Source organism: Alternaria rosae (genome assembly GCF_020736505.1).
Source record: "Alternaria rosae strain MPI-PUGE-AT-0040 chromosome Unknown BKA58scaffold_1, whole genome shotgun sequence".
NCBI classification, from domain to species: Eukaryota; Fungi; Ascomycota; class Dothideomycetes; order Pleosporales; family Pleosporaceae; genus Alternaria; species Alternaria rosae.
The window spans coordinates 351,169-378,317 of NW_025763570.1; the positions used below are offsets into that span (position 1 = coordinate 351,169).

Here is a 27,149-nt window from a genome sequence, read left to right on the forward strand (position 1 = left end):
AGATTAGTATAATCATGAATGTTTTTCACGCGCATCTGAAGCTTCTCACACATTGGGGGCTCGCACGTGAACGAGTGGAGAATGGGGGACGGAGATGGGATGGAGTGGAGGTATGTAAACGTTTTTTTGTGCGGGTAGAACTCTTGCTTCTATATCCCACACTCTGGCAGTGCTTTACCAAAACGTCGCTGAACACAGCCTATGGCTGCATTCCTTATTTCCAAAAGTGAAGATCCTGCATATTATGGAGTTCCTTCGCGGCTCTTCCTCCTCAACATCTTCCACGTACACAAAAGCGCTTGATGAAAGCACATGGTAGAGACGGCTGCTCCTCTTGAAACATGGAGTTCGGCGCGAGTGTGTTGATCTCTAGACCACCTGGTTTGAAAAAAAAAGATTGAACAGATACCCCAAGACACCATTGACTGAAGCTTTTGAAAGCTGTATGTTGGCGGAGGGTGGCGCAAATCTCAATAAAGTCTTGTTAGGTCGATTTGGATCGATTGCAGGTCTCTCCGTCTCCCATTTTGTCAATCCAACTGTTTCTCGAAAGCGACTGACTCGTAGAAGGAACCAAGAGGAGCGAGACACATGCCGTCGTCTTCAAGCGTTTTGAACTCGAAGCAAGGCGCAAGAACATGACTCTCGTCTGCCTGTCTTTTTGGTAACCCAGTAGAAGGTAATGTAGAAGAAGAGGAGAGGCATTCGCGGCTCATATCATGCGAGTAGTTGACAAGCAATTCGGTGCCATAATTTTCATATTGACATCTTTTTAGAGTCGCAAAGCACGAGTCTGTCGTGGAGAACAAAGGCATGAAGAACCCGACAGTGTCTTTTATACTCCGCTACTGGGCATTTGGTTCCCATGAGATATATCCGCAAAGCTTTTGGAGTGTTTTGGAAGGAAGAAGGCGGAAGAAGACAGATAGTCATTCATGAATGGTTTCGACGCTATCGGTCTGTCCTCGATGGCTTTTTGGGGCGCAGGCCTTCACGATGAGCAAGCCAGCGATGTCAGCCCTTGGTTGTTCATCAGGTAAAGAAACCCTCGTCAAAATTGTGATAGGTATTGGTATCAGATGCTACGCTATGCAAGTCAAGTTGAAGCAACAGAACGAAGAAAAGAATCATATGACGTGATGGCGAAGTAAATGTGCCAAGATATCACCACGCCTGCTACCTGCCCTCCAATCTTAGTCGATCCCTACTCCTGCCCTCATCGCGCCTCGCAACAAGGAACCACAGACTGCTGATCCAGCAGAGTATCACACCAATCCAAGTCTGCGCTGGACCCTTGAACAGAGTGATGGCAACAAGCTGGAACGCGCTTCGGGGAACAGCCACAAACGTCGCCGTCAATGGAGACGTCGCCTTGACAAGCAGCAAAGTGCCCGAGAAGACAGCCCACGAGCCCATACCACCAAAGAGCATCATAGCCCAGAAGAAGGGCACGTCGAGGAAGGGGATGTTGTGGTATATGTGCGGGACTTCGCCGGAAAGGATCACGATGGGTGTGAGGAGCATGAGGGACACGAAGGACGTGTAGTGCAGTGTGCGATAGAAGGCACGAGTCTCCTCCCTATTGCCTGGCTCTTCCGAGCCGCTGGGGTACCCAGTGAGCACATCGCCGGCAGGCACGAGACCAGCGACGATCTTGCGGTATGTGCGGAGCAGAAGGATCGGGTATAGCGCGACGAAGATGGATGAGAAGACGCCGGCGACGACAGACTCCCAGGTAACGCGGACGTTGGAGCGGTATGAGGCGAAGAAGAGGTTGAGGGTTGCGACGAGAGCGGACGAGAGGGTGCTGCCGTTGACGTTCTCTTTCTGCAGGACGCAGGCGAAGATGATGGCGAGCGGGGTTATGCCGATGCGGGCGAGTTGATAGACGGGAAGAGGTGCGTAACTATTCCATGTTAGCATTGTAGAAGATAGGGATGTGATGGGCGCCCTACGCGAACGAGAAGTTGCTGAGCAGCACCTTCACGATGAAGACTACCGCAAGTGGGAGCACCTGTTTCGCGATTTGAAAATCAAACTCGAACAGCCCCCCGCCAGCAATTCCACCAGATCCATTTGACAACCACCGTGCAAAGGCGTATATGCCAGGCTTCTTATTGCCTCTGAAGGCTCCTCCCTGAGGCGCAGCGGGTTGTGAGGGCGGCACAGCGGCGCCGAAGCCTATGAAGTGTAGCGGATTACTGGAGAAGCGTAGGAGGCTCGACACGAGTATGAGGAGGATATGTGTGATGATGAGTTGGGCGTACGATTGGGTGAGGGGAAATGGGAATCTAGTGCTGTTAGTAAACGTCTCATTCGCATTCGTGTTCTTCTCACTTGTAGACGCCGGTCAGCATGATGAAGCGGTTCATCAGCAGTAGTCCGAAACTACATCCGCCGACCCAAAATACCAGCAATCCCACCCAGACCTGCCAGCCCCTCCATGTGCCGAAAAAGAAAGCCCCAGGCCCGCCTTGTTGCCAGAAGCTGCGGAAGGCATGGCTCCCTCTTCCTACGTCGTGACTGACCAATGGCCGTATACTGCTCGCCGGCTCATATTCATCGTCTTCGTCTTCACTTTGTGCGGCGCTTCGATTGCGCGGGTATGGGCTGGTGCTGCGGCTGCCAATATCGATCAATGGTACCGCAGGCTGCAGCTCAGACAGTGAGTTCTGCGTCGAATGACTCCGCCGTGACGTCTCCATTTGCGCGTAAAACTCGACGTCAGAGTGATCGGTATCGTCGATTGAGCTAGCGCTATTGTTCCGCCGGTGTACGTTGCTGTCCTTTCTCTTTCTGTCTTTTGGCAGTTGTACGGGCCCCCGCGATAGGTTGCTGAGGAAGTCGAGGGGTTTGCGGAAGCTGTTCTGGGTCGTCCGAGTGAATGCGCGTGACGAGTTCATCGTGTCCGCTTCATTGCGGAGAGAGAAGGGAGCGTCAGCATGCTGAGGGTGTGCAATTGGTAAAAGTTGAGCACAGGCAGGTACGAAGGCCGGGCGACGCTGGACCCTGGCTTAGGCTAGGGGAAGTGGGCCCGTTAATTTCTGGGGACGCGCTGCCTCAACACCATCGACATGGCTCACAACATCTTTGTACATACTTGCTCCCTGTTATCTCTATCGGTTGCTGATGCACGCATTTCCGATCCTAGTTAGGACTGTGGCTGACCTACCTGCCAGGCAGCAGCGGCTGACCCCGCATGTTTCCTTGTCACCTTCCATCGACAGACCATCGCTTTTTTGGGATCTCGCAATTGATCACAATGTCGGATGAATTACTTTGCGATCCATGCCGAAGGCTTCTCGGAGGACAAAACGTTTTGCTGGACCAGACTGACGGATATATTGGATACTTAAACTTCGTTCACCACTCAACAGCCGAGTCGTTCCACCAAGCTCTTGCCTTGCCTTGCAGTATATGTATCCGCCTCCGAGCCGACTTTGACCGCACAATGCGTACGAACCATCGCTCGATATTCTCGTGTGTATAAACTACTAACCTGTTTGTAAAAAGGGTATCAATCGAGTGGTGCATTCGAAGTGGCGCCGACTATGTACCACTTGACTCCACTCCAAAAAGGGGAAGATATCGTGGAAGACCTAATCTACCTTCTTTTCAGTTGCTCCGAGATAAAAATATACGTCTTTGCGACGCTTGCAAAAGCCACCAATGCCTCGTGGCAGGCTCCCTGGATAGCTCACCCCGACTTTCCAGACGCACATAGGAGTCTGACTGCAGATAACACTGGCAGCGATATTTGCATTGAGTTTGCCTTGTCTCAATTGCAGCAATGTAGAGACACACATCCCAAGTGTCGGAACATGGCTCTGAACAAAAAGGAGGTGAGCGAATTCCTGCCTACAAGACTAATAGATGTCGGCTCCACTGGAGCTGCAACGGTTCGTCTCTTGGAAACTAACAGCTGTGCCACGAACATACCATACATCGCGTTGTCGCATTGTTGGGGCAATTCTCAGCCTCTCCGATTGACGCGAGCAACCGCAGCGTGTCTAACAGCAGGTATTCCCTTGGTCGTTCTACCCAAGACCTTCCAAGACGCCGTTCATGTGGTTAAAAAGATGCAAATTCGACATCTTTGGATTGATTCGCTGTACGTCGCATTCAATCAATCCGTCTTTGCTTGTACCCTTACGTGCTCTAGATGCATTGTCCAAGACGACCCACAAGACTGGCAAACAGAGGCTTCTCGCATGCACAATGTCTATAGTCGAGCGGCTTGCTGCATTGCAGCCACGGCCGCTAAGAACAGTCATTCTGGTCTCTTCTTTCATCGAGATCCGCAGGGTTTGTTACCAGTACGAGTCAAGACCGCCCGCGCTTGCATTTGGGGGAAGAAGACAGACAAGCCCTTGTCAACTTACAGCATAAGCTGCAAGGTGGTCCTCCCTGACATAGCCATCGATGCTGCACATTTGAACCACCGAGCCTGGGTTGCGCAGGAACGTTACCTGAGTACCGGAACCATCCACTTCACGCAGGAGTTACTTTTCTGGGAGTGCTACGAACGTATAACAAGTGAACAAGATCCCACAGGTGGTTCTATTTCAGAAACGTCAAACCTTTTCGAACAATTTACTGTTCAAACGTTGAAAACGCGGGTGTGCGAATACAAAAGCCTACAAGTCAATCCGTCTTCAGATCCAACTGATCTCGAGCAGCTCGACGCCTCCTCTAGGATTTATAGGGAGTGGTGCGCTTTCAGGACCGCCTATTCAGGCTGTGCTTTGACGAAAGAGTCAGACATACTCGTTGCGCTGAATGGTGTTGCAAGAGATGTTGCTGAAACAACGAATGACACTTTGGTCGCTGGCTTATGGCGAGGCAGGCTAGTTCAAGACATGGCGTGGAGGCGATCCATCGAAGAGGGCGTTCGTGAGGCCGATACACCCTCAATACTTTCTACGTGGCGCGCGCCCACTTGGAGCTGGGCGAGCATAAATCGTGCAGTAGTGGGCCACCAATTGTGGTGGGAAGACGACTTGTCTTTTACTCGAGACATGGCCGTTGTAGAGAACATATCTGTAGACCGAAAACGTTCCGGAGAACTCATCAACGCTTCCATTGCACTGAGATGTCGCCTGATCCCGATATCCCCTCCAAACCCAGACGATTGGGTATGGATGCCATGCGGAGGCACAATTGTTCTCGATGATTGTACCATCAAGAACCCAAGGGACCTGGGCCATGAACTCAGTTTGGTTATCCTTCGCCACTGCGCATACGAGGAAGACGGTGGCGTACAAGGCATACTGCTTCTACCGAGTCGTGTCAAAAGTGGCAGCTATGAACGAGTAGGATATTTCGAATTAAACGACGAATTTGACAACTTCGACTTCAAGAGACGGACACTGCAAAATATGCTTGATGAATATCATAAGGCGCAAGAAACAACAATCGAGCTTGTATAGTACCCTAATACAACAGCATGAGATACTTCTCAGCTATGTGTCTATAAGGTTAGAGACATTACCAAACGAGCAGTGAAAAGTGCGAGCACTCAAATACGTGACATTGTGTACATACAACGTATGCTTGTCACATGTCCCCTACAGGCACGCACTCAACCATCCCCTCAAACCGGCCCTACATCCCCAGAGCGGAAGGTCGCCAACCCCCGCCAAGACACCCACCTGCCTTCTTAATGAGGCTTGTCCTACACTCATCAAAGGCTTGTTCTGCATAAATCCTTATCTCAAATCTCCCAAAGCATGTGGATCTGGTTGTTTGTGCGCCTTCCCAGAGAAGGGCCGACCCGTTGGTAGGATTGCGGACATGTGCCTGTGTTGGTGGCGTTGTATCTGCTCACACCCGCGCTTGCATGGTGCAGTGTACAGGGCACGGAAGTCCTGTCCGGGGCGGGCAGGATGGATGCTATTGGGAGAGCGGGGAGGGTAAGAGGATGAGGAGGGATCGGCGATGAGGAACAAGAAAGTGATAGTCTTCGATCTGCGCGGCGGTTTTGATGCTATAAGTATGCTAAACTGGCGGTAGCAGGGAAGCTCGTGAGGAGATTCAGGCTTCCGGTGCTCATGTAGCCTCGAAATGCAACTGCTATGCGCATACTACCTTCTCTGTGTGCGCAACTTTCGCAAATGGGCAAACTCGGAAGACATGATCCTTACATCACCCTTAAGGTTAGAGCTGTTCATTTTTGGGCTCAACGTCCGTGTATATGGTCTTCCTACATGTATTGGACTCACTGATGATCAAACAATATGTTATCTCCGGTTCCTGGCGGGAGAGGGCGCGGTGGCTGGCGGCTCCATCATCAGGAATATTGTTTCGCAGGGTACTGCGGCGCTAGAAGACCAGTTGGAGCGGTGCATAGATCCTGCTAGATAGCTGCCATAATCTATTCATGCAAGCGGAATCCTTCGGCTGCAATTTGGAGGACAGGGAAGGGGCTGTTGCTAAATACAGTATGCTGCGGCATGGCTCGATCAGACCAACACGTCTAAATTCATCCTGTGAATGTGGACGTTGTTGTCGGGCTGTACTTCTTGAATAGCTCGATCGACCTTCTCTTTGGGGGTCTACTTGCGAAAACTCGAACTGTCCATGTGAGCGCCTACTTGTCAACCACGGCGTATATAGCGCCATTCGAACACCGGTCGCATCAAGTCGCTGTGACAGTCAAGGTTGGTATAGAGACCGAACAGGAAGGTCACTTCGGCCTGTAAGCCATAGGAATCGCGCCATGGGTACTGCATCCGACTGCATGATCGATCAGCACTGAAGCCGACGATACCAGTAAGTGTACCTGCATGATGGTTGGGCAAAGGTAGACCCTACAGCCAAAGAGTAGCCTGGATGTAGAATATGTAAACTAACGCAAGCCATCATCCCTCATACATGCAGCTAGCTCTACCATGCAGCAAGCCCATAGCGGAGGGGCGTGGGGTCATGGCCCGACGTAAGCGCTGGTTGCGATTGCGTTCTTGGCACTGGCGGAAGATTGACGCTCAGGGAAGGTCCTTAACCGTCGCGTGAAGATCGTCGCAGGGTCTAAGATACGAGGAGATCATGGGAGATCATGCCGCACGCGCTAAGTATGGAAGTGACTAGCGTAGCATGAAGGGCATTGCTAGTGGACTAACTTGAAATGCATAAGTGTACAATGCGTGTGGCATCCTTGTGTAAAGAAAGTGAATTATAGGTTGTATCGTGGGAATCTGCCTCTTTGGGAGCTTGCGAGATATTGACTCAGACGTTTCCTTTGGGTTAGCAAACGACTAGTACACGCTTGATATGAGGTATCATCCGTTTCTACCTGCGTGCCATGTCGGCGAGCTGGTTCCTCTAGGTGCAATAAGTTTGCAACACGTCACGCGTGCCTGCTACCATAATAATCATGTGATGACCCGTTCTTGTCCGTAGTGACATGCCTCGAGAGCCGATCCTTCCACCTAGACGTTGGTGCAGACAGCTGTCACTTGCTGGGACGGGAATATAGCGGCTACTCGAGCGATGATCTGTGCGCGTTCCTCGAGTTGAGATGGACGATGTGAGAAGGTTAGCCTAGGGTCTTGTTGACACCGGGTCGTGATGGTATGACAGGAGGATACCGAGACATCGTGAGCGATGCCGGCTTGGTCTGTGCGCTACACACGTGCTACGGCGGGATCTCGGCACCGGCCAACATCCGGACTTGAGATGGGAGCGGGTCACTGGAGAACCAGGCCAAAACACCACGCGACACCCCTTCGCCTCTACAGCTTCGCCAACTACACCTTAAGACGGCTCGTAGGTCGCCTTAGTGGGCGGAGCACCTCACGCAACAGGCAGGAGGCATCTTGCCATGCTCACATCTGCCGACAGCGGCGCGATCGACACAGCGGCAAGACGCCATTCCACCAGAGCCCGCGGTCGTTCTGAAAGGGCTTGGAAGTGTATCTTTCCGCTGCACTTTCCTCAACTTCGCAGGCTTACTGCACGTCTAGACCTCATGTCGCCACCAATTGTGTGCCTGGACTACGGAAACAAGAGCTGTACGTGACCGGACGAGAGCCTTGCAAGGCGATCATGTCATTCCGCGCTGGCAAGAGCGCTACCCAAGACATTGCAGGCCCCGATTCGCCCATCTCCCTCTTCTCCTGTTGTCTTATCGGAGGTGTGGCTAATGGCCAGGTTAACTATATTGATCTGCATCATGCTAAATCCCAAAGAAGGAGGTGGTTTCAACGCCTACGTGCTTTTAAGCTTAATGCTAGCGGGTCTTGGGGTGTCAACGGATGGCGCTGCAGCTGCGTCGGATGACAACACTGAAGTATTGCATGCTCAATACAGCCGGCCATTCGAGGGTTGCAAAAAAGCATGATGGCACGCTGCGGCGCTGCCGAACAGCGCTACGACAGCGTAGCCGGTCTTGCCAAGCCCGCCAGATAAAGTCGAATCTCAGGATCTGATTGGTTCTTGATCAAATCACGTCTCTATGTCGCCTGAAACGGGATCGCTCTAACGACCAGTCGAGAAAGCGACCCTGTTGTGATTGGAGTAAATCCCGTTGGTGATCTCATCTAGCGAGATTGGAGATCCATGCGGATATGTAAGGGATGTAAGACTCAGGGTAATGTGTATGCAATTGCCATCTAACAGTTACTTGGGCCGGATCTCCTCGTCACGTCATGCATTGCACAAAGAGGATGCATCTAAATCGTGTATTTGGCTCGACACTATCTGCACGTTAGTCTCGTGCAGTGTCTATGGCGGTTGCCTCGGTACTTTGATGTACGAACTACCCTTCAGCCAGTAGCGGCTCGTCCCGTGCCCTTGGGACTTGCCGTCAGGGATGAAAAAGGAGCACATCATGGTGGTTCACTTGATCCGGGTAGGCAAGCGTGCTATGCCCGAGTCGTATTTGCCCTGTGCAACAGTAGCCAACAGGCAAAGGCGACGGGACACATTCCACGAACCCCGGGCGATAACCCTGCATGAAACAGCTTCATTTGACAGTCGACCTAGTACTGATCCACTCAACACCTCTACGCCGTTATCAGGACGTCTGTAGATCGATCTGTCCCATCCAATCGCGTCAGCGCACCGATTTCTACGTTGAATCTCTACGCGACGTTGTTCCCATCCCTAAACTAGTAAGCATGCTAATCTATAGTGCATTCTGCCAAGACCTGCGCGTCTGACCTGCTACTCGCAGCATGCTCCTCCTTCTCTAAGACTTTCCGCCCGCTCTATTACCGCTGCTGAGGTGGGGTGGAAGCAAGTAGTGCCGGAACACACTGTAGCACCTACCCAACTGGGTATCGGAGTGGTTCAAACGCCATCTCAAGCCGTTCTAGCGACTAACAACACTTTGTGCTGTGGTTCAGGTACGTCGGCATGCCACGAGACCGCCTTGTCGGTGGCTGCTAGTCCTTATTGGAAGGTGCATTTGCCTCCTGCCATCTCGTCTCAACATCAGGTTATCAAGCACGTCTATATAAGAGGTACCAGACGCCCTTCTACATCAGCAGGCCACGAGCACAGCAACACTCAGCCCTCATCACTAGTCTTCCTCGTCTCTCGCTCCAACGATCTCATCTTCGATCAATCAGCCAACATGAAGCTTTCACTTCTCCTCGCACTTTTGCCTGTGGCTCTTGCCCTTCCCGCACCGGTCATTGTTCCCCGTGCTGGCGCTCCTATTCCCGGAAGATGGATTGTCAAGATGAAGAACGAGAACCTCCAGAACCTCATCGACGTCGCCTTGAAGGTTCTCAAGAAGGACCCTGCCCACGTCTACAAGTTCGCTGGATTTGGCGGTTTCTCTGCTGATATGGCCGACGACATTGTTGAGCTGCTCCGCAACCTGCCAGGTGTAAGCTATACAGCCTCAGAGGATCATATTCAGTACTAACATAGTCCAGGTCGACTACATTGAGCAAGATGCTATTGTCAAGGCTAACCTTGGCGAGTCGCACCTCGAGAAGAAGGCCTACACAACTCAGTCTTCTTCCACATGGGGTCTTGCTCGTATCTCCCACCAGAGCCCTGGTTCCAGCTCTTACATCTACGACACCTCTTCTGGTGCTGGTACTTGCGCCTACGTCATTGACACTGGCATCTACACTGCCCACCCCGAGTTTGAGGGCCGTGCTACCTTCCTCGCCAACTATGCTGGCGATGGTCAGAACTCGGACGGAAACGGTCACGGTACCCACTGCGCTGGTACGATCGGATCCAAGACCTACGGTGTAGCCAAGCAGACCAAGCTTTACGCTGTCAAGGTCCTCGATGCCAGTGGCTCGGTACGTTGACACACTCATCATAATTTGTATACTTTACTAACAATCTGAAGGGCTCCAACTCCGGTGTCATTGCCGGCATCAACTTTGTCGCCAACGACGCCAAAACCCGCAGCTGCCCCAACGGTGCCGTTGCCAACATGTCTCTTGGAGGATCTCGCTCCACTGCTGTCAACTCCGCCGCGGCCAACGCAGTCAGCGCTGGTGTCTTCATGGCTGTCGCTGCCGGCAACGATGGTGTCGATGCTCGCAACTCCTCGCCCGCATCCGAGCCTACTGTCTTCACCGTCGGTGCCACCGACAGCTCTGACCGCCTCGCCTCTTTCTCCAACTACGGTTCCGTCGTTGACGTCCTTGCTCCTGGTGTCTCCATTCTCTCCACCTGGAACAACGGTGGCACTGTAAGTTTGAGTCTATCCATATTCCCATCAAAAGCTAACGATGCGAAGAACTCCATCTCCGGTACTTCCATGGCTACTCCTCACGTTGCTGGTCTCGCCGCCTACCTTCTCGGCTTCGAGGGCAAGAAGACCCCTGCCGCTCTCTCCAGCCGCATCCAGACACTTTCGCTTAAGAACAAGATCTCTGGTGTTCCTTCTGGCACCGCAAACTACCTTGCCTTCAACGGCAACCCCAGCGGTTAAGCATTTGCTTTCTTGGCGGCTCTTTACGGGTGTTGCATTCATGTTTGATCTAATTTTGCATTGTTAGAAGTTGAAGATTTCCTTCCTTCTTTTCTTATGAAGTCATGATGGCGGTGGTTGTTTCTTGGTTGTCGATAGCACCAATGGAGACATAATCTATGAAGTTACTCATCCGAAAATGTCCCAGTGCTGTTTCTTCGTTACCTTTATTAATATGTCGCCTCATGATCTCGATCGCCTTCCAAAGATGGGGATACAGAATACCATCTCGTCACTACGGCCTTTGAATGTGGAGATCGACATCACGAAAACGGGCTTTGTGATACCGTCACTAATGTTCTTGTGGGGTGAGCTTACGCTAAGCCTCGTGATCATGGCTATATCTGACGCCCATGTGTCACGATGGATCGTTCATTGTTTCGAAGGAAGTACCGTTGACCTTGTTGTGTCGTAGGTGGCTTTGTGAGGCGTGGCCTTGCGCGTTAGCATAACGGTGCCGCGTCCACATGCCCTGCACGGTCTTGCATAGGTAACTTGGCTCATGCAGGGTCTACCGGCACATGCGTCTACTCAAACAAAGAAAGTACCTTCCTTGGTCTTGCGAAGATCTGGCCTGTAGAGATGTGCACATGGATATCTCTCAGTGCAACGATTGATAAGACACCACGATCTTCTACCAAACCATACTGACCCCTAACAAAGCTTTCCAAATTTACGCATTACCCTCATCTTTGTCTAACCTCTGCAACCTTGGACGACTAACAATAGCTTGAACGAGTACCACGCATCATACGTGACTAGCTGCATGCGGTACCAAAGGCTGAAGGGTCTTCCCCGCATTGTCGAAGCTATATTTCAGCGTGGTTCTCGGAAAATTCAATCTCGCCCCGCAATTCCAATAAGGAGATATTGCGGTTAAGGCTGCAGCCGCCATCTCCCTTCCGCCAGCCGCCTCGGTGCACGGACCAAGGCGAAGTTTGGGACGCTTTCAGGGTTCTCGCGATGAGGTGCGCCACCAACGAAGAGCTCAACTGCCGCCTCTGTCTCTTTCATCTGCGCAAACACATCACGCAGCGATACGACGCGTACTATGTTTGGATCTCCACATTGCACGAAAAGTCAGATGATCTCAAAACAATATCGACGCCTCAGACCATGAATGACGCATTTTTGCGCGTTGCGAGCTGACGGAAGCTCGCGTCGCGCCGATGCACCTCAGCGTTTTGACCACACTTTCAAACTTCCACAACCGTGATAGCAAGCTGCGTGGTGAACATCGCCCAACACATCGATAAAGTATGTGCGAGCATACGGTGCTCACTCCGCCATAGGACATTCTGTTTAACAAAGACCGCAAGCGTTGGTACTATGCACACCCGCGCTGTCAGCAGCGGACCAGGCCTGTAGCTCTCGCACCACGACCGGTGCATCCACCGGATCACGCCCGGAACAAGCCTAAGGTTCGCCGTCATAGATATTGGGCAACCTCGAATGCTCAGATCCTCCGATCGTCCTCCGTTCAACTCCGGATTTATCGAACTGCTCGGTTCCAAAACAAAGCCAACTGGCGCATGAGCCCTGCAATCCTGAACATGGCATAACACAGCTGTCAGAGTTGTTCAGGGTGGTCATGAGGAGTTTCGAGTATTAGTTTCCCCAGATCGATGTTTGCGGAAGGCATTTGGATGATGGATTCGAATACAAAGGTCTTACGTCCGTAAGGGGCATGGAAAACTAACCATTGTCCTCGTACGGCGCTAGTCAAATGATGCCCTGACCCAATGCAGGAGCATTCTGACTGAGAATCTCGGATCATCCAATCCTTTCCGGCCGCCTGTATCTTGGACTGACGTTCAGTCTGTCAGGCAAGATGAGCGCTGCCAGACACTCTTCGGAATCCAAACCATGCGCGTTTCTAGAAAACACTTCCACTGATTTACTGATCATACACAATGTCATCGCATGTGTATACAACCTATTCGACCAAGCTCCAGCTCCTAGTTTAGTCGCAGTTTCGTGTTTGTCGTCATGTCCACTTTACAGTGGGTCTGCCGAGGTACCGAAGAGTCAGTAATCGTACGAACCTTCATCGGCCCTTTTCTCTACCAGTATACAAAGCCTCCAGCACATGTCAAATCTCAACCAGACAGTTTCGAAAAGACCACACCAGTACACAGCATGGAATCATTCACGGCAGGCGACATCACCCACCATAATGGCGAGATCACACACTACTACGAAGGCGGCTCAGCAGACGGCACACCCCTAATCTTCATCCACGGCTGGCCCGACATAGCAGAATCATGGAAACATCAGCTCACCCACTTCGCTGCCGGGTCGAAATATCGTGTCATCGCACCCGACATGCGCGGCTATGGCGACTCAACAGCCCCAAACAAGAAAGAGTCCTACGCTCTCGAAGTCCTTGTCCCGGAGCTCGTCGAGTTTGTCGAAAAGCTAGGCATTAAGAAGGCCATATGGGTCGCCCACGACTGGGGTTGCGGTGTCACGAATGCGCTTGCCGCACACTACCCTGAACTCTTCATCGCCGTGGCAAACCTCTGCGTCCCCTACCGATCCATAGAACTAGGCCTCGAACACCTCAAGAGTACCATCAACCGCGACATCTACCCCGAAAGCGAGACAGAATGGGGGAATTGGGAATACCAGCGGTACTACGAAGTAAAACCTGAGGAGAGCGTCAAAGCGTTCGACGGCCACTTGGACGTCATTACCAAGATCTTGTATATGAAGGGCGATGGTAGCAAGTGGGGTCAGCCATCACCTACAAGCCGTGTTCTGAGAGACGGGGGCTGGTTCGGTGGACATCCGGAGAATCTCCCTGATATCCCGCTTAGCTACACGTCGTTGGACGAGCATCTCTACGCCAGTCTACTCAAGAGTAAGAGGAAGCATGGATTCTTTGGTGCGAACGCGTATTACATGAACCACGCGGCGAATGTGGAGTATGCGAAGAGCGAGAAGAACGGGGGCGTGTTGGAGTTTCCGATGCTGTTTATTGACGCGAAGTACGATGCCGTTTGCTCGCCTAGTGTGCAACCGAAGGTGTTGGAGGGGATGAACCAGTGTGTGAAGAAGTTGACGTACGAGACTATCGAGTCGTCGCATTGGGTGCACTTGGAGAAGCCGGAGGAGGTTAATGGGGCGTTGGAGAAATGGTTGGGTACTTTGTGAGATATCCGTCGATAGCCGGAGCTGGTACGCAATTGAAGCGGTTTGCGTTCAGCATATGTGAAGTTTGTCTCTCAATTTATCAAAATTCATTCATTGATGAACTACCATGCCACTACAGGAAGCACCGAATTTCCGTTGTGTCCATGAACTGTATACCGTAAGGCGGCATAGCTTGCGCGACCACTATCCCGACAGTATGGTCTGACCAACATAGTTGTGTACACTAGCCAATCCTCATTGCCAGAGATCGCACGATCTCGCGAGACTTCATGCGCAAGCCTACGACCCCGTCAAGGAATGACTATGGACAGTGGCGACGAATTGTTGGCACCGACACAAGTTCTAGCAGCTGTACCAATACCTTCTTCGACGATTGCTGCATGCACATGCACCCTCGTTTCCTTACTACCCCACGACTCGTGGGCAGACTCATCGACATTTCCCCGTAAATCGAATCCTCATAGCGTCTTTGTGGCGCTCGTGATAAGGTTTTTCATCTCCTACTAGTCATCGAACTCCTATGACAAGACGCTGAAATTTAGCGCCCATCGGGTACAACAACAACATTATATAGGAACCCGCATCATAACAGACCACATAGCACAGCGCTCTGCTAGAGGTAGTACGATCTTCAATCGGTTCTTTGTCCAAACTCGTCGGATCTCAGGCATCTTGCTTCCCGTGGTCACGGTCCGTTGGTGCTGGATCCTTCCCTTTGGTTATCTGGACGCCATGTATCTCTCAAGGTAAGTACGTACCATCCGCGGGAAACACCAATGCCCCGCTAGACTCGCTGTGTTACTTGTGCGACCAAGAGCTCTACACGGCTGAGCATCCGGCCCGTCGAAATGACGACTGACGAGTAGCATCGGAGCACCTTGAAGCGTGCACCCATGCCGTCAATTCGTGAACCAGCAGCATGCGCGCTGTCAGATAACGGTATCTTTTGTGTTCTTGTTGGTGTTGCAAATCAGCATGCGCTCGCCAGACAGCATGCCCTAACGTGGTCCGTGAGAGGTCGCACTGCCTGTGCGTACGTGCGAGCGCTGTCGCTAACTGGTCCTTCGGATTGCGCCATTGGCTCTCGAAGGAGCAGGCCATCTTTGGTACTGGCTTGTGTTATACGGCATCTGTATTTAAGCTTCGGTTCTGCCGCTGATGCAGGTACAAATTAACGTGAAGGATCTGACCCCTCGCCTTTTCTGCACAGTCTTGTCTATCCTCTCCAACAGATTCAGTTCCAACAATTCGGAGATATGTATACTCCAGTACTCCTCACTCTTATCTCGTTGACAGTTGCTGCCCGTTGACCAGGGTCGACGGGTCAGATGCCATCGCTGGGAAATGGATTGTCAAGATGAAGGGCGACGTAGCAACGCAAGCTCACGATGACCTGATGGCTTCCATGTCAACAACACCCGACCACAGATACGTAATGCCTGGATTCCGAGGGTTTGCTGGCATTATCTCCGAGGAAGAACTTGTTCGACTCCAGGCTTCTGAGCATGTAAGCTAAACGCCCGAATTAATATACCTGAACTAAAGTAATCAGGTTGAGTACATCGAACAGAATGTTATGGTCCACAGCAACGACATCGTGCAACAGTCGAACGCTACATGGGGATTAGCTCGTATATCTCATGCTGAGCCATATCAAACGAATTACCTTTTCGATTCCAGCGCCGGGGAAGGTACATGCGCGTATGTTCCAACCGTATTCGCGCATGTCTGAACTTCGCTCACAAAGCAACCATAGATACGTTATTGACACAGGCATCGAGATCGAACATCCAGAATTCGGAGGGCGTATGTCTGAATCGTTCGGCTTGACAGATACGCGCTAACGAATTGAAAGGTGCTTTCTTCTTAGCTGACTTCAGTGGTGAGGACACCATGATCGACGGTATGGGCCACGGAACTCATGTGGCTGGTACAATCGGTTCGATGACTTGGGGCGTGGCGAAGAAGACAACGCTGCTCGCTGTCCGCGTACTGGACTCGTTCGGTTCTGGTACGACCGATGGCGTAATTGCAGGTATGGAGTATGTTGTTACCGAGGCAGCAAGAAGCAGGGAGGCCGGAGAATGTCCCAACGGTTTTGTGGCCAATATGAGTCTTGGAGGGCGTAAGACGCAGGCCATTAATGATGCTGTGAGTAATGCATTCCGTCTTTTATCATACATTCAGCTAACAACGATCTAGGCCGCTGCCATCGTCGCAGCGGGAATCTTCCTTGGTGTCGCGGCAGGTAATGAGGGAAGGCCCGCTGATTTGTCGTCTCCAGCATCTGAACCTAGTGTCTGCACCGTGGGTGCTACGGCAATCAACGATACGCTCATCGAATGGTCCAATTATGGCCCTATAGTCGACATTCTGGCACCCGGCGTTGATATCACCAGCACATACCTCGGCGGAACTATCGAGACGCATTCTGGAACTGTAAGTACATTCCCAGATAGAAGTGTCGGTGTGACACGCGCTGACTCTTTGCCCTCATCTTCAGAGCATGGCAACCCCGCATATCGTTGGCTTAGCCGCGTACTTCATGGGTCAAGGATGGCCAGTGGAGGGTTTATGCGAAAGCATGGCTGGCGTCGCGACAAAGGGCGCGATAGATGAGAGTACCCTCCATGATAACACACCGAATTTTCTAGCTTTCAATATGGCGGAGGCATCCGATCAGTACGGCAAACGTACCGTGCGGGTCGCGTAGAATCGTCAAAGTTCATCATCAGCTGGAAACGTCTGGCATGTGGATTCGGTACTATAGTTTTGACGAAGGGGAGACCCTGGGAAGCAATATCGAAAAGTTGTTAAGATTGACCCTGTCCCTTAGCGCATGCTCATAGATCGTGCGGATCGAGCCGTGCGCAACAGCACCGGTCATTGAGACGGGAAGATGCATGAAACTCACCTGCCGTGCCGTCTCACGTCAAGTATGTCAGCCTCATCGGTGGTCAGATCCCACCTATGGCGATCCAGACTCGCCAGTGAATGCCTCCGATCTCAATGGCTGTCGCGACTGATGCGCGATGCATGTAGCCCTAGATCTTAAACTCAAAGCGCTGATGTCGCCCAAGCCTGCCACGCCGATCGTCGCTGCACTAGTCGGCTGAATCAGCGCGCCCGGCCACTCATGAGGCGTGACATCATAAAATGCGGGGTAAAGACTTGCGATAATAGGCTAGCTTGTCTGCGAGCCCGACACTTTGCAGAACCTCCAAGCCTTCCAAGAGCACTGCCCTCACCTGAGCTCTTTTCTATCCCGCTCCATATCTGGCCCATTGGTATCTGCGGACTTCAAACACGCATCATCTTTACTGGGGAGAAAGGGCCACTCTAGAAGTCATGGCGTCATACTTTGACCTCCCGCCGCAGAAGGCGCCGCCAGCTACGAATATAGATCAGATGCCTCAGGGCCAGCGCAAGCAACTGGGTCGCATGAACAGTTTGATGTCCCCTGCAGTTACACAAATCCTGGAAGGTCTAGGCGACGAAGATTCGGACAGTGATAGCATTGAAGAAAAAGACCCATCCGAAGAAGAAGATCAACGTGCCGCTCAACAAAACACTAAGCCAGCACTCGACTCTCAGAAATTGCGCCAAGACAAGCAAAAGCACGTCGCTGCCCAGGCGCCTCGCCCTTCCTCTTTATCACCAAGCAGAAGTTCCCTGAAGACGACCAGCAAAAGCTCTGGCCATTCTAAGCCGTCTTCGGCGCATGGCAGCGGAGATAAGTCCGCAAAATCCAGACAAAAACAGCCGCACATGACGCGATTCCATTCCCTGCGCAGCATGCTTTTTCAACAGAGGATTCAAGACCAGATGAAGACTGCCACGCAGGAAGATTGCCAGAAGGAGCAAAATGCGGCAGACAAATGGCGGTCTCAACACGCCGAACGCCAGATGCATCATCCGGGAACACCTGACCAAGATGCTTCAGGAAAAGGTGGAATTGGAAGTAGGATCAGGATGACAGTGAGAAGAATGACGACCAAGGACGCAGGGAATATGGAGAAGATCAGGGAGGATGGTGCGCCAGTCGAGTTCAATGATCGCGCATCGACGGCTTCGTCTGATAACGAGGAGGATCAACGAGAAGCATCAACTTCTCGCTATGAAAGTGACAACGAGAGCATCGACCATTCTGATGTGGACGAATTGGTGCGATGGGTCAGTCGACGAGATCCGCCTAGCGATGGGGAACGTCGAAAGGGCGGCGATGAGGCGGAAGCCAAGGAAGACAGTGGCCATGAGAGCCTGGGGTCATTAGATGTCGATGATCTTGTTCGCTTCGCCAGCAGGAAATCTGACGCAAAAGAGACCAGCACCTTCAATGACGGACACTCAGGATACAGCGACGCATCGACCGAATCCGACAGTGAAATCAGAGAAATATCTTCAGACGAGGAAGAAGACGTAGACGACCTAGTTCGGTGGATATCGCACCGCGACGGACCCAAAGCCGGCCCCGTACGCCGCAACCTTCAACGACCCGAATTGGATTCCGACGTAGGGGAGCACTACGACTCCGACGTTCCCGAACTAGGCCGCTGGTTCAAGCGCCACGACGGTACGAGCGGTGAATCCGCAGCAACAACCCCAGTCAAAGAAACCTTTGACGAAATCGACGAAGAGGAACAGCGCGGCCGCCCAAGAAGCCGCGAGTCCATCGAGCCAATCAAAGAAAAACGCCACATCACCGACGAAGACGTCGACGAGCTCGTCCGCTGGGTCAGCAGAAAGGACTCCAAACAACAAGACTCCCCCGTACCCGTTTCTGAAAACCCAATCGACCGTCTCAAGCGCGAGGAGGAAGAGAAGCAAGCACGAATCGGCATGAGTGTTGATGACAGAAGTCTTTCACACTCTGATCTGCAAGAAGTTGTAGAACATGCAAGGAAAACGAGCGCTGATATGGTTAGCCCTCCGCCTGCATCACCGTTTGCGGTCGAGACGGGCGACCTGAGGGTGCTGAGGGATGAGAAGACCAAGGCGACACCTCTGGACCGCGATTCGCAGCGTGATTTAGATGGGAAGAGGGAGAATCTCGATGAGAAGAAAGAGGAGCTGGGTATGAGTCTTGATGATGAGAGTCTGAGTCATAGTGATGTGGCGGAGTTGATTGCGCATGTTAGGAAGAACTGAGGGATGGTTAACGCGGTTCGCGATGAGCGCGAAGGGATCTAGTCGGTAATATCTATGTTATGAGGGATTCGCGGAAGTCCGGAAGCTAGGCACGGGATGTGGATGTGGGTGTGTGGGTCAATCGCGAGACGTGGGAGGATCTATTTCTGTTAGTCTGGGGTTTAGCACGTCGTTTTATACCAATTGAAGATTCCGTTTCAAATATGATCCCATTTCGAAATGGATATTGAACATGCAAAAGATATGGTATTCATACAACATAAACCGAAACGAAAAAGAATCTATATCGCAAATGCAAATCCCAAACCCTTCAAATGCAAGACAACCACGCCTCAACCCCAACCCCCTCAATCCAACTTCAGTGCCTCCACCCCCTCAAACTGCAACCTCCTAAACATCCCCCTAATAACCCCACAATTCCTCTCCCTCTCATCATCCCTCCCCCTCATCTCCGTGCGCATCTTGCCATACATATTCTGCCCATCCCCCCTCTGCCCCCCTTCCTTGATATTCGTAAAGAACATGCGCTTCCCCGTACTATCCAATGGCTCCCACTTGGCAATCTTTACATTCTCCCTTGGAATAACATCATGTTCGCGGTTCGGATCAAGAAACTTGATGAAGCTGATGAAGTAATCCGAAATCTCGTTTTGGCGGCGCACCATGACTTGCCCGACTGTGCCGGCGTGCTTGGTGCCGTAGCCGTTCTCTATGTCGGGCCCCCACATTACGTCCCATTGGTATTGGTAGGTGGGTACGGAGGGCGGGTTGTGCAGCGACATGGCGTTGGAGGCGAGGTAGGTTGGGCAGATGTAGCGGATGTCGCCTTGGGCTTTGGCGACGGCGTCCCACCAGGCGCCGCTGTCGGGCCAGTGGCGGTCGTTGGGATAGGTTTTTACGAGGGTGGAGAGGTCTTCGTCGGTGAGGAGAGGGTAGTGATCTTTAAGATAGGATTTAAATTCGCCTTCGTTGTCTGTTGTTTTCTTGACTTGGTCGGAGCCTTCGTTCGAGGTGAAGCCGATGATGGTGGGGACTTTTGCGTAGCGGTCTGCCATTATGGCTGCTGGGGCGGGCGCTGTGAACATGCCGCCGGCGGGCTCGGTGGTTGGGGCCCACATCCAGCGTGGGGGAGTGTCGCGGCCGGGAAAGTTCATGGGGTAGTTCTCGTAGTAGAGATCGCCTGTCGCTGCGTTGCGCACGCAAGCGATGTCTGTGCAGTTCAATCCATCTGCGACCTCGTTGTAGAACTTCTCAGCTTGATCGGGGGTGAAGAATGTTGGGCTCGCAGGAGACTGGGCGATGGCGCCATGGAAAAGCTGCTTGCGACCGACGCCCGGAACAGGGTGGTAGTTGTCGCCCTCATTGGCTGTTAATTGCAGCATCACGGACGCGCCGCCAGCGCTTGTGCCCATGATGACTACATGGTCTGGGTTGCCTCCAAAGTACCTGATATACTTCTGGACCCACTCCAGCGCCGCTCTCTGGTCGCGAAGCGCGTTGTTGTAGTCGCCGTCCTTTGCAATCTCTTTGCCAGAGAGGAAACCGTAGATGCCGTTGCGGTAGTACATGGTGACTACAACGATGCCCTTGTCGAGTTTGCCGTCCACGCCCTTTTCACGACGCGCCTTCTCTACCATCTCGCCTCCATTGCTCCGTCCTGGGAGATGGAACCCACCACCGGGGATGTTGACCAACACTGGTAGGTCGTCGCCTGGCTCAGCATCAATTGGCGTGAAGACGTTCAAGCTCAGACAATCCTCAGTGGAACGAGTCTTGATACCCAGAACGTCCGGTCCTGAGATATCTTCCCTGTTCCTCTGAGTTGGATCAATCTTCTGAATTCTTGGGCACATGCCCAATGATCCATCCCACACCAGAGGCTTCTCGCCTCGACCAACGCCATATGTCCTGTTCACCGGTTGTGGTCCGCGAAACCTGTTCTGGCCGCCTGCGTCTGCGGCATACGGTATGTTCCAATAGAACCTAACCTTGTCCGAGACGTTTGGCTTGATGGCTAGGTAGTCTAGCTCGACGATATTGGGATCTTCGCTGTTCTTCAGCGGCGCGGAGAAGGTAGAGGTAGGTTTCGAGCTGAGAGGTGGTAACCATTCAGAGCTGGGCCGTAGGTCGGGCGAGTAGAGGAAGGCCAATGTGAAGGCGAGGACGACAGCCGCTGTGAGGGCGAGGATAACGCGTCTGTCGAAGATGAGGCTCGAATTGAGCGGGCGGATTGCCATGGTGGGCATGTATTGGGGGTTGCAAAAGAGTGTAAAGTCGCGTACGAAGCGCTGAAAAGTTATTGCAATACCGTTGAAGTATGCATCTGCGTCCAGAATATGAAACTCAGGGATAGAGAAAAGATAGACTGCTCACGGAGACAGTGAAAGTGTCCTTCGGCGCTGTCGCAAGCCTCCCAAGCATCCATGGCTGCGAGTTTCCCTGTCTAGCCCGACGGGAGGACGGAAGAGGCTAAGGGGGCGGCAATCGGCACCATCCGCTTGGCGCTGACGCGTATCGCATTTCGTGCGAATGCCATGGCGACGCATCACCATACAACGACGGGTGCGCAACGAGCTGGAGAGGGTGGGAGAAGGCTCGGCAGCTACACGGCTGAGGTGTGAGGTTTATATTTAACGACAGGGTCCAGAACGCCTTCCCTTGGCTGGGGCGGGTAGAGGTCAGCAACTAGCGTGCGATGCACCTGGCCCCAGTAAGACGCCTGCATCACGGCTCTTTGAGCCACACCTTCAGCCACTTCCAATTGATCGAGCGCACGACTTCGAGCTCAATTACACATCCCTTCGATCGAGCATGTAACTTATCAGGGCCATGTTCCTGGATTCACACGAGATGCTGGTACCAGGCCTGCCTGCCGTATTCGTGGTGACGGCGAGTACTCCGGATCCATCAATCACCACGACAGCCCATATAGACAAGTAAAGGCGGACCTCCTGGGAAGCCATGGCTTTACAGCATAGAGTTTTGCGTGTCAGGTATGGTGTCATCGCGATCTCGTCCATCAAAACGGCAGAGCCGAACGTCTGCGCGCGTGCTGTGCGGCAAGACGTTCCCCTGAAGCTACAGTCTGGTATCATCTGCTGGGTCTGGCATACCTTGAGCATACCATTCACGATGAATCGAATTTCGCGGAGTTTGTCGCATTCTTACCTTCTCGCAGACGAGGTGACTACGGATTCGCTAGCATGGTATGCGTGCTCGAGATAGCGTATCTTGACCGTCTCTTACCTTTACCTTGTTGTGTACACAAGGGACTCAACTTTTAGCTCGTGGTCTCACCTTCAGTTGCGCTTGACCGCTGATACATAAGCCTATCTTTTGACACTTTCGTTCTTCAACCTCCTCACTTCTTTTCCCATCTACCTTCGAGCTCTCTCGTCACTCAAACCTACGGTCACGAGCGAAGAACCTGCCAGCACGGGTGTGCTATTTCCCTAATGGATACCGACGACAGCAAGATTCCCACGCACGATGGCACAGAATCGCCTCTGTTCGAGCCTGAGGTGCCAACAGAGCTCTTGATACCAGATCTACCCGCTCTGGCACCCACCGACGCTACGGAGATAATCGATTTATCATCGCTGACCAACGAATCTACTGGGGAAGAAGAACATGCTTCGCCGTACATTCAGAAGTTGAGGGTTCTTGAGGCCGATGCCAAACAAGAGATATCCAACTGGGATCCCAAATACCTCAGTCAAAATCCTGATGTTACTACGGCTGCACCAATAACGCGCACCAAGCGAAAAGGTATGTGTTAAATAGTGCTTTGCATGACTGAGCTAATTCTACCAGCCGCCGAGATGGAAGATGAACCAGACAGTGATCTCGACGACAATGACAGCGATGACGGGGACGATCGTGTGCCGGCTTACGACCCAGATCAGCAAAACCGGCCCAAGTTACCGCTCTATCATCCAGGCTTCAAGCTTACAGAGTCCACCGCTACCACCATACTGTCAACTATCGTCCAGTACATCACCAAGTCCATGAACAATGGATATGATGATGCAGAAGCGAAGCACCTTCGACATGAGATCGTGCAGAACAACAAGATTCCGTATCAGGAGATAGTCCGCATGTCTGTAGCTGGAGATACTGGCGCAGGCAAATCGGCTTTGCTTAACGCCCTCCTGGGTGTGGTCAATCTGAACGTTGAGGTAAGTCCGTTTATAAGAACGCAGGATTCATGAAACTGATCTATTATTGTAGAGTGACGGAGGAAGCGCTTGCACGTGTGTCATTACAGAATTTCAGCAAGCACCTCCGAGTCAGACCAAATCGTTCGCTGCTCAGGTCGAGTTCTTTGATATCACTATCTGCGTAAAAATGATCACGGATCTTTTTACCCAGTGGTGCAACGCAAAGCAAAAGCAACGACAGGATGCGGACGACCTGGACGACGAAGATTTGGATCAGATCAAGACTGCACGAGACTGCCTCCAATCTCTATTCGCAAACCGCCTAGAGCATGGTACAATCGAGAACTTTCTGTCGACGGCCACATCACCCAAGGATCAAAAAGTTATCAAGCAGCTGACTGTTTGGACAACGAAGATGCACCAAGGGTTTATCCAACCGGGCCAAAATTCAATCTACTTCGAGTCTAGTACCCCGGAAAATCTTGTTGAGATGTACCATCCGTTCACCAAAGAAGTCACACACGCAAGCTTTCAAGGGAAGCCATTGACCTGCTCTCCTTGGCCTTTTGTCAAGATCGTTCGGTAAGAGAACATCTTGCAACCTAATTTATATTACTGATATTCTGTAGGGTCTTTTTGAAGTCGCCCATCCTTCAACAGAACGTTATCGTTGCCGATGTTCCCGGCGGAGCTGATGTTAACTACTTCCGTAAAGACACTGCAGACCGCTATCTACAGAGCTGCCAAATGACTATCGTTGTCGCCAAGATCGATCGCATTTCCAACGACCTCTCATTTCGCCAGAAGTACGTTGATGCCTTTCGAAGAAGGCGAAGTGGCAGTGTGATCCTCGTCGGCACGAAGTCTGATGTAAAGAACTTTCAACCTAGTATTGGGAAACATACTAACAACTCGCTAGATTATGAACACCGAGATCAATTCGACATTGAAATTTGATTTCGCGGCCGAGGACCAACTAGCTTCCATTGCCAACAAAGTCAAGGAGATCGAGAAGGACATTCAAATCATTGATACCGACATTGCTCACAACGCGCTCGATAAGAATGTCAAAGCAAACAAGCCGTTGAAGACACGCAAAAAGAAGCTCACATCGCGCAAGAATGACCTAGCAAAACAGTAAGCTGCATCCAATGCAGAATGCATACAAGACGACTAATTTGCATAGGCGAAAAGACATTCTCATCGTAGCGCGCAACAAGGAAGTGACCGTAGCTATGGGCGAAAACTATCGCGAGGACACCCGCGATGACGCTATCGCGGCCATCTACTGCGTATCAAATCTCATGTACATGCGTCATCTGCGCGGATACGACAAGACGGACCAATTGGCTGTTCCAACCATGACGCTTGATCAGACCCAGATCCCAGCTCTTTGCTCCCACGTCTATACTCTGTCTTCCCGTGGAAGAACCTCAGATCTGGATCATTTCGTCAGGGTCACCGTGCCTACGCTGTTGAACATTGTGCAGATGTCAGTTAGCACAACCACATTAGCAAGGTTGAACCATCTTACCGGAATCGTACAAGGCGCTCGGAAGGTACGTGAATCAAACGTTAGTTCTCCTAGAGTGAGAGACAACTAACCATAGCAGGACATCGATGCATGCATCAAACGACTATCTATGAAGTTCTATAAGACGGACATCAAGCTACTATACGATCAGCTGGCTGATCCTGCTTTGCAAACGAGATTTGACAAGGAGGCCATGAAGAAACTCACCGAGTGGGAAGATATGGTAGGCTGCTCCAGGGGTATACATATGTCCGGCCTTTTGCTAACACTTTGTCAGAATGCTGCCAGCCATAGGGCTGCATGTCGAAAGAAGGGTAAGTTGTCCCATCTCACATCAAGTAACACATAAGGTACTAATTTACGGCAGGTATCTACGTTCAAAAGAAGAAAGGCATTTCGATGAACTGGAACGAGGATTTCTTGTGGCCTGTCCAACCATATATCGACGTTGCATTCCGAACTATCATCGATGATTCATGCGAGATATTCAAAGCCGAGGCAACGCAAGACATCAAATCGATCATAGCAGAGCTAGATACTAGATTGAAGAGTACGCTCGTGGCTTCGGATTACTCAACCTCGACTAATTAACTGTGTAGATGATCCGAAAGCTTTAGCCTGTGATGCATACGGTGCTTGCTTCAAAGAGAACGTTAGCCTTTTCTACGAAACCATCGAACGGCATGTATCGGCAGCGGCAAAACTTCTCAAGAAAGGAATGATGTAGGCGCATTCCTCACAAATAAATGGTATGCATGTTCACTAACCCTTCTTTAGAAAAGTACACCTCAGCGCCATCAAACTTCGTAACGAAGTCGATTACTTCCCACGGGCAATGTCGGACATATATACTGAAGCCACCGCCAAGAAGGCTGCGGGCAAAGGTACGTTCACCCTGCCATAAACCCGCTCATCGACTAATTCCACAACGCAGGCAAAACCATGAAAATGGCCCGCTACCAGTACCTCAAGGAAGCCATTCCTGGCCCTATGGGTCCGTTCGCTCAGATCGCGGGTTACGCGAAGGCCGATTCCGCGAAGACCATCAATCTTGCCTGTGACGAGCTCCAGAAGAACTTGAACAGAATGCTGCAGAATGTTCAGACTGATTTCGATCGTATGAAGAACAGAAAGGACAACGATACAGAGCAGGGCAAGGCGTTCCGAAAGCAGCTCCACGAGCTGGTCGAAGAGGCACGGAGGATTCTGAACGGGGTTACCCAGGAGAGTCTCGACTTGTGCAAGCAGTACAAGTGAGAATTGAGGGTGCTGATGGAATGGCCTGTCGACGTAGCAGGGGCTTGATATGGATGGAGGCGGATGAAAAGTTTCTTCTTTCGCGGGGACATGACTGGACTTTTGCGCAGCATCATGATGGCGGCACACGGTTTCATTGCATCTTCGCTGCGGTACCTGGCTGGGACTTTGGATTTACTTCTCATACATGCTGGGATAGCTGCATCCCGTCGAGATAGTACATGTGTATGCAAATCAACATCGGTCCAACTCAAGACATTAATCCCACATCCTCGCTTTTGTTAGTTATTTGATTGGGGCTTAGTCCTCGGCTATCAGCATTGGGGGCTGCAACAGATCGAGTTGTGCATATGGAGGACCTCATACTAGTCGCGATCAAGTTAGTGCTGGCCTTGACCGGTTTCAGGCAAACGTCACATTGCGGCCACCAATCTCAGCCCGGCCAGCGCAACACTTCGGCTACCATATCTTGGGCGCGTCGCCGCTTTCCTTCTTGTTCTCTTTTCCAATCTACAAGGTGCGCAAAGACACATATCTCCCCTACTCACAGCTTCCATCTCACAAGGCGGCTTCGCCGTTCACGAGCGAACCTCGGCCGGCGTCTGCGTCCCTGTACGATCGCCGGCAACATCAACAGCGCCCGCGCCCTCCTAACCGACACTTCTAAATTGCGAGGTACGGCCTAATCATAGGCCGTCCACGCCATCAATTGCTATTACCAGTGAGCAGATAAGCCGTTTCGACACCTCACATAGCAAGACTAATCGTGTCTAGTGATCATTGCATAGAACAATTCGGTCAATGTCCGCTCCATGAGGCATATACGAGACAACTTCATTCTAATGACCCACTACACGAATTCGCCTCGCCTGCGATCTTTCAGACGGTCGACGGAAGCTACAATGGGTGTTCACAAGTGGATTTGTCATGGCAGACGAACCGCACAGTCGAA

At 51.8% G+C, this 27,149-nt stretch overlaps 8 protein-coding genes across 8 annotated transcripts; 6 read left to right on the plus strand and 2 right to left on the minus strand.

Annotated features, from left to right (window-relative positions):
• Positions 1-995: 995 nt before the first annotated feature.
• Positions 996-3,077, minus strand: BKA58DRAFT_1899 (uncharacterized protein). Its single transcript, XM_046165586.1, has 3 exons — positions 2,338-3,077; positions 1,956-2,291; positions 996-1,906 (listed from the first exon to the last, which is right to left on the minus strand). Exons 1-3 carry the CDS (start codon positions 2,901-2,903, stop codon positions 1,177-1,179), a joined length of 1,632 nt encoding a protein of 543 aa, XP_046030286.1. The 5' UTR covers positions 2,904-3,077; the 3' UTR covers positions 996-1,176.
• A 474-nt stretch (positions 3,078-3,551) lies between these two features.
• On the plus strand, positions 3,552-5,429 carry BKA58DRAFT_395824 (heterokaryon incompatibility protein-domain-containing protein; the record flags this gene model as incomplete). Its single annotated transcript, XM_046171324.1, has 2 exons — positions 3,552-4,111; positions 4,163-5,429. The coding sequence occupies 2 exons, from the start codon at positions 3,552-3,554 to the stop codon at positions 5,427-5,429; spliced, it is 1,827 nt and encodes a 608-aa protein (XP_046030287.1).
• Positions 5,430-9,574: 4,145 nt separating this feature from the next.
• On the plus strand, positions 9,575-10,903 carry BKA58DRAFT_433191 (peptidase S8/S53 domain-containing protein; the record flags this gene model as incomplete). The annotated part of the gene is made up of 4 exons (XM_046173166.1): positions 9,575-9,832; positions 9,882-10,262; positions 10,313-10,660; positions 10,709-10,903. The coding sequence occupies 4 exons, from the start codon at positions 9,575-9,577 to the stop codon at positions 10,901-10,903; spliced, it is 1,182 nt and encodes a 393-aa protein (XP_046030288.1).
• A 2,095-nt stretch (positions 10,904-12,998) lies between these two features.
• On the plus strand, positions 12,999-14,199 carry BKA58DRAFT_371509 (Alpha/Beta hydrolase protein). Its single transcript, XM_046169037.1, has one exon. It carries the CDS (start codon positions 13,082-13,084, stop codon positions 14,096-14,098), a length of 1,017 nt encoding a protein of 338 aa, XP_046030289.1. The 5' UTR covers positions 12,999-13,081; the 3' UTR covers positions 14,099-14,199.
• A 1,193-nt stretch (positions 14,200-15,392) lies between these two features.
• On the plus strand, positions 15,393-17,137 carry BKA58DRAFT_349526 (oryzin precursor). Its single transcript, XM_046168493.1, has 6 exons — positions 15,393-15,605; positions 15,651-15,799; positions 15,855-15,904; positions 15,954-16,249; positions 16,301-16,537; positions 16,602-17,137. Exons 1-6 carry the CDS (start codon positions 15,456-15,458, stop codon positions 16,809-16,811), a joined length of 1,092 nt encoding a protein of 363 aa, XP_046030290.1. The 5' UTR covers positions 15,393-15,455; the 3' UTR covers positions 16,812-17,137.
• Positions 17,138-17,318: 181 nt separating this feature from the next.
• On the plus strand, positions 17,319-19,441 carry BKA58DRAFT_371514 (uncharacterized protein). The gene has a single exon (XM_046169038.1). The coding sequence runs from the start codon at positions 17,447-17,449 to the stop codon at positions 19,244-19,246; it is 1,800 nt and encodes a 599-aa protein (XP_046030291.1). The 5' UTR covers positions 17,319-17,446; the 3' UTR covers positions 19,247-19,441.
• A 7-nt stretch (positions 19,442-19,448) lies between these two features.
• Positions 19,449-21,854, minus strand: BKA58DRAFT_371515 (Alpha/Beta hydrolase protein). Its single transcript, XM_046169039.1, has one exon. The coding sequence runs from the start codon at positions 21,490-21,492 to the stop codon at positions 19,594-19,596; it is 1,899 nt and encodes a 632-aa protein (XP_046030292.1). The 5' UTR covers positions 21,493-21,854; the 3' UTR covers positions 19,449-19,593.
• A 681-nt stretch (positions 21,855-22,535) lies between these two features.
• On the plus strand, positions 22,536-26,497 carry BKA58DRAFT_1976 (uncharacterized protein). Its single transcript, XM_046165754.1, has 12 exons — positions 22,536-23,014; positions 23,060-23,424; positions 23,477-23,988; positions 24,036-24,276; positions 24,326-24,543; positions 24,593-24,965; positions 25,020-25,163; positions 25,218-25,254; positions 25,308-25,490; positions 25,540-25,663; positions 25,718-25,824; positions 25,875-26,497. Exons 1-12 carry the CDS (start codon positions 22,702-22,704, stop codon positions 26,195-26,197), a joined length of 2,940 nt encoding a protein of 979 aa, XP_046030293.1. The 5' UTR covers positions 22,536-22,701; the 3' UTR covers positions 26,198-26,497.
• The last annotated feature ends 652 nt before the right edge of the window (positions 26,498-27,149 follow it).

Bases quoted from the DNA above. Each gene is read 5' to 3' on its own strand.
- BKA58DRAFT_371509 (XM_046169037.1), top strand. From the start codon at position 13,082: ATGGAATCATTCACGGCAGGCGACATCACCCACCATAATGGCGAGATC.
- BKA58DRAFT_371515 (XM_046169039.1), bottom strand. From the start codon at position 21,492: ATGCCCACCATGGCAATCCGCCCGCTCAATTCGAGCCTCATCTTCGAC.
- BKA58DRAFT_1976 (XM_046165754.1), top strand. From the start codon at position 22,702: ATGGATACCGACGACAGCAAGATTCCCACGCACGATGGCACAGAATCG. The intron at 23,015-23,059 runs GTATGTGTTAAA...TAATTCTACCAG, and splicing joins AACGCGCACCAAGCGAAAAG to CCGCCGAGATGGAAGATGAA. The intron at 25,255-25,307 runs GTAAGTTGTCCC...AATTTACGGCAG, and splicing joins GGCTGCATGTCGAAAGAAGG to GTATCTACGTTCAAAAGAAG.
- BKA58DRAFT_349526 (XM_046168493.1), top strand. From the start codon at position 15,456: ATGAAGGGCGACGTAGCAACGCAAGCTCACGATGACCTGATGGCTTCC. The intron at 15,905-15,953 runs GTATGTCTGAAT...ACGAATTGAAAG, and splicing joins ACATCCAGAATTCGGAGGGC to GTGCTTTCTTCTTAGCTGAC. The intron at 16,250-16,300 runs GTGAGTAATGCA...ACAACGATCTAG, and splicing joins CGCAGGCCATTAATGATGCT to GCCGCTGCCATCGTCGCAGC.
- BKA58DRAFT_1899 (XM_046165586.1), bottom strand. From the start codon at position 2,903: ATGAACTCGTCACGCGCATTCACTCGGACGACCCAGAACAGCTTCCGC. The intron at 2,292-2,337 runs GTGAGAAGAACA...TAACAGCACTAG, and splicing joins ATGCTGACCGGCGTCTACAA to ATTCCCATTTCCCCTCACCC. The intron at 1,907-1,955 runs GTAGGGCGCCCA...AACATGGAATAG, and splicing joins CTCAGCAACTTCTCGTTCGC to TTACGCACCTCTTCCCGTCT.
- BKA58DRAFT_371514 (XM_046169038.1), top strand. From the start codon at position 17,447: ATGGCGTCATACTTTGACCTCCCGCCGCAGAAGGCGCCGCCAGCTACG.